At 42.8% G+C, this 5,400-nt stretch overlaps 1 protein-coding gene across 1 annotated transcript; it reads left to right on the top strand.

Annotated features, from left to right (window-relative positions):
* Window positions 1–674: 674 nt before the first annotated feature.
* On the top strand, window positions 675–4,619 carry LOC124030535 (fibrillin-1-like; the record flags this gene model as incomplete). Its single annotated transcript, XM_046341835.1, has 5 exons — window positions 675–699; window positions 1,390–1,515; window positions 2,420–2,545; window positions 2,835–2,957; window positions 4,600–4,619. Coding segments are annotated over exons 1-5 (420 nt in total), but the record flags the coding sequence as incomplete, so codon positions are not given.
* Window positions 4,620–5,400: the final 781 nt, after the last annotated feature.

Here is a 5,400-nt window from a genome sequence, read left to right as displayed (position 1 = left end):
CTGGACAGCTGTCCCATCCCAGTACTAGATTCTTCCTCTATCAGTACTGTATTGTGGAGTACATGACAGATTAAAACATATTCAGTCTATAATAACATAATAACACATAAGGAAACTCCATCTCCATAGTAACTCCATCTCCATAGTAACTCCATCTCCATAGTAATTCAATCTTCATAGTAACTCCTTCTCCATAGTAACTCTGCCACAGGCCCTTAAAACACTCTATGAAGTGGATCAGGGCAGGGGAGTCCTGCCATGCTGACATCCTGTTACAGACCCAGTACTCAAGCACGTGTGTGTGTGTGTGTGTGTGTGTGTGTGTGTGTGTGTGTGTGTGTGTGTGTGTGTGTGTGTGTGTGTGTGTGTGTGTGTGTGTGTGTGTGTGTGTGTGTGTGTGTGTGTGTGTGTGTGTGTGTGTGTGTGTAAGGAAGAGAGGGTGATTCGCTCCCCAGGCCTGTGTTGTGTGCGTGTTACAGCCTTTATGGGAATACCAGCCATACATTTAGAGCACGCTCAGATCACTCCCTATACTCTCAACCCACAGTACCATTTTTCTCTGGATAATTGTATTTTACTGCTTGATTTACACACACACACTCCAGCATCCAGACGGTTTTATATGCAATTACTGGTCATAATGTCCTGACATCTGTGAAAATGTTTCATGTTCAATGGTTTATTTCTCTATTTATGAATGTAATAGCCATGGCTTGGCTTTGAACACATTCCTGACTGAGTGAAATTATATTTATTATTCCCACTAAGTAGTAATGACTACAGATGAGAAAATATGGATAAATAGTCTGACGTATGTGACTCTCGCTCTCTCTTTGTTTTTCTTTCTTTCTTTCTTTCTGTGTGTGTGTGTGTGTGTGTGTGTGTGTGTGTGTGTGTGTGTGTGTGTGTGTGTGTGTGTGTGTGTGTGTGTGTGTGTGTGAGTGTGTATGTGTGTGAGTGTGTGAGTGTGTGTGTGTGTGTGTGTGTGTGTGTGTGTGTGTGTGTGTGTGTGTGTGTGTGTGTGTGATGTGTGTGAGTGTGTGCGTGTGTGAGCGTGTGTGCGTGTGCGTGTGCGTGTGAGTGTGAGTGTGTGTGTGTGTGTGTGTGTGTGTGTGTGTGTGTGTGTGTGTGTGTGTGTGTGTGTGTGTGTGTGTGTGTGTGTGTGTGTGTGTGTGTGTGTGTGTGTGTGTGTGTGTGTGTGTGTGTGTGTGTGTGCGTGTGCGTGCGTGCGTACGTGTGTGTGTGTGAGTGTGTGTGTGTGTGTGTGTGTGTGTGTGTGTGTGTGTGTGTGTGTGTGTGTGTGTGTGTGTGTGTGTGTGTGTGTGTGTGTGTGTGTGTGTGTGTGTGTGTGTGTGTTTGTCTCTCTCACTCTGTGTACTCTCCTCCCAGACATTGATGAGTGTGAGCGGAACCCTCTGCTGTGTCGCGGTGGTGAGTGTGTGAACAACGAGGGCAGCTTCCAGTGTTTGTGTCCCGACGGACACGAGATTGCCCCCGACGGATCCGCCTGTCTCGGTGAGTGATGAGGTCATCAGTGTGAGACCCTTTTTTGGTTCCAGGTAGAACCCTTTTGGTTTCAGGTAAAACCCTTTTGGTTTCAGGTAAAACCCTTTTGGTTTCAGGTAGAACCCTTTTGGTTCCAGGTAGAACCCTTTTGGTTTCAGGTAGAACCCTTTTGGTTTCAGGTAGAACCCTTTTGGTTTCAGGTAAAACCCTTTTGGTTTCAGGTAGAACCCTTTTGGTTCCAGGTAGAACCCTTTTGGTTTCAGGTAAAACCCTTTTGGTTTCAGGTAGAACCCTTTTGGTTCCAGGTAGAACCCTTTTGGTTTCAGGTAGAACCCTTTTGGTTTCAGGTCTTTTGGTTTCAGGTAGAACCCTTTTGTTTCAGGTAAAACCCTTTGGTTTTCAGGTTTGGTTCCAGGTAGAACCTTTTGGTTTCAGGTAAAACCCTTTTGGTTTCAGGTAGAACCCTTTTGGTTCAGGTAGAACCCCAGGGGACAGCTGAAGAACCTGAAAGCCTTTTATTAAGAGTGTCGGCTGCCTTAAAACTAGGACACATCAATGAAATAGTGTGGTGACTGAGAGAACCTGAGTTGATTTAATTGCAACAAATACAAAAAGAAAATGTTATATTTCAGAATGTCCCTGGGGTTATATTATTTTAAACAGCACATCCGGTTTGAACAGGAATACCGGGTTGCCCGGTAATTTCTTGACATTTTCTCAGGAAGAAAAATGTGTAGATTCTCTGGAAAATATGAAACCCTAGTGTGTGTGTGTGTGTGTGTGTGTGTGTGTGTGTGTGTGTGTGTGTGTGTGTGTGTGTGTGTGTGTGTGTGTGTGTGTGTGTGTGTGTGTGTGTGTGTGTGTGTGTGTGTGTGTGTGTGTGTGTGTGTGTGTGTGTGTGTGTGTTCCACAGATATTAATGAGTGTGAACTGAGTGAGAAGCTGTGTCGGAACGGTCAGTGTGTGAATATGATTGGACGTTACCAGTGTTCCTGTGATACTGGATATAAATCCACGGAGGACAGACTGGCCTGTGTCGGTAAGATAACTCTGTTCCAACAACTACACTGTTAGTTCTCTATTATTCAACTAGTATTGGGATTTGTCTGCGTCCTTCAAACAGGAAAGGGGTGTTGATATAGTACTATTTGTTTTTGTGTCATATGAACCAGTGTCTGTAGCCATGGCGACCAAATCCTTCAGACTTAAATGACAGAAATGCTTGATGTGTAGGATATGAAGAGTTATGAGCATGTCTCAAGTTATGTTTCATTCTTATGATGTGTGTGTAGTAACATGTGTGTGTGTTCATTCCCTCCTGCATGCAGACATTGATGAGTGTACGATCCAGAATGGAGGTTGTGAGACATTCTGTACCAACTCAGAGGGGAGCTATGAGTGCAGCTGTCGCTCTGGATACGCCCTGATGCCAGACCTCAGGACCTGCACTGGTCAGTAGGACTGTTAGATGATCTCTCTCTCTCTCTCTCTCTCTCTCTCTCTCTCTCTCTCTCTCTCTCTCTCTCTCTCTCTCTCTCTCTCTCTCTCTCTCTCTCTCTCTCTCTCTCTCTCTCTCTCTCTCTCTCTCTCTCTCTCTCTCTTGTGTCTCTCTCTCTCTCGTCTCTCTCTCTCGTGTCTCAGTCTCTCTCTGTCAGTCTATGTCTCTCTGTCCTCCACCCCTATACTTCAACCCAACCTGAGTCTGTTTGTCTATTTGTTCACCAGGAGCCAGGGAGAGCCCTATAACACTTAAATACTCTGTGTTTCTAGACAGAGAGACATAGACGTCCTACCTCCAGACAGGGCCTTGTGAGGGGACTGGGAATCATTTTTTGATATCAGTCTCATCCTCTCAACACATGACTCCCATTGGCTCTGTTACCAGGGAGAGATACAACAGCCCAAGTCATACAATATGGTAGAATAAATTGAAACACAGAAGCACATTGTTGACTAATCTTACCATTTCTCCATGTTTTCCCCTGTTTACTGTTGGTTGCCAGGTGAGCAGCTATGCAACATGTGTTTCCTCAGCTGGTATGAATGTGAACTGGTCTATGTTCAACTGACTGTCTACAGTCTGTCCTTACAGACATATGTGTGTCTGTCCTTCTCTGTCCTTACAGACATATGTGTGTCTGTCCTTCTCTGTCCTTATATAATAATAATATAATAATAATATATAATATGTGTGTCTGTCCTTCTCTGTCCTTATATAATAATATATAATAATAATATAATAATAATAATAATATAATAATAATAATAATAATATAATATAATACATATGTGTGTCTGTCCTTCTCTGTCCTTACAGACATATGTGTGTCTGTCCTTCTCTGTCCTTACAGACCTATTAGTGTCTGTCCTTCTCTGTCCTTACAGACATATGTGTGTCTGTCCTTCTCTGTCCTTACAGACATATGTGTGTCTGTCCTTCTCTGTCCTTACAGACATATGAGTGTCTGTCCTTCTCTGTCCTTACAGACATATGTGTGTCTGTCCTTCTCTGTCCTTACAGACATATGTGTGTCTGTCCTTCTCTGTCCTTACAGACATATGTGTGTCTGTCCTTCTCTGTCCTTACAGACATATTAGTGTCTGTCCTCTCTGTCCTTACAGACATATGTGTGTCTGTCCTTCTCTGTCCTTAAAGACATATGTGTGTCTGTCCTTCTCTGTCCTTACAGACATATGTGTGTCTGTCCTTCTCTGTCCTTACAGACATATGTGTGTCTGTCCTTCTCTGTCCTTACAGACATATTAGTGTCTGTCCTTCTCTGTCCTTACAGACATATGTGTGTCTGTCCTTCTCTGTCCTTACAGACATATTAGTGTCTGTCCTTCTGTCCTTAAAGACATATTAGTGTCTGTTCTTCTCTGTCCTTACAGACATATGTGTGTCTGTCCTTCTCTGTCCTTACAGACATATTAGTGTCTGTCCCTTCTCTGTCCTTAAAGACATATTAGTGTCTGTTCTTCTCTGTCCTTACAGACATATGTGTGTCTGTCCTTCTCTGTCCTTAAAGACATATGTGTGTCTGTTGTATTGGTGAGTGTTGTAGTGAATGTATTTATTCTGTCTCCCTCCAGACATTGATGAGTGTGAGACAGTCAGACATCTGTGATGGAGGCCAGTGTACCAACATCCCAGGAGAGTACCAGTGTCTCTGCTTCGATGGATTCATGTCTTCTCAGGAAATATGAAGACCTGTCTGGAGTAACTAACCTACCTGTCTAGCGCTCTAAGCCACTGCCTCCAGAATACATGTAGCATTGTGGCGTGGGCTTCCAATCTGACCCTCAGCTCTTTCTAGAACAGCCTGTCTCCTCTCCTCAGCCCATTCACGTTGCTGTCTAATCAACACAAAACAACAGGGAAGGAGTGGGACCACACCACTGCTTCAAGAACTAAAACTACCTAACCCCCAGTAGAGTTGTGTGGGTAAACTCTCACACACATAGTATCATACAGTGAGACATGTATTCAGTATTCTTATTAGTTTTGAATGGTGAGACATGTATTCAGTATTGTTATTAGTTTTGAATGGTGAGACATGTATTCAGTATTAGTGTTAGTTTTGAATGGTGAGACATGTATTCAGTATTAGTGTTAGTTTTGAAAGGTGAGACATGTATTCAGTATTGTTATTAGTTTTGAATGGTGAGACATGTATTCAGTATTAGTGTTAGTTTTGAATGGTGAGACATGTATTCAGTATTAGTGTTAGTTTTGAATGGTGAGACATGTATTCAGTATTAGTGTTAGTTTTGAAAGGTGAGACATGTATTCAGTATTGTTATTAGTTTTGAATGGTGAGACATGTATTCAGTATTAGTGTTAGTTTTGAATGGTGAGACATGTATTCAGTATTGTTATTAGTTTTGAATGGT

The sequence above is a fragment of the Oncorhynchus gorbuscha genome, unplaced genomic scaffold (genome assembly GCF_021184085.1).
Source record: "Oncorhynchus gorbuscha isolate QuinsamMale2020 ecotype Even-year unplaced genomic scaffold, OgorEven_v1.0 Un_scaffold_12454, whole genome shotgun sequence".
Lineage (NCBI taxonomy): Eukaryota > Metazoa > Chordata > Actinopteri > Salmoniformes > Salmonidae > Oncorhynchus > Oncorhynchus gorbuscha.
This window is presented reverse-complemented; position numbering and strand designations above follow the sequence as displayed.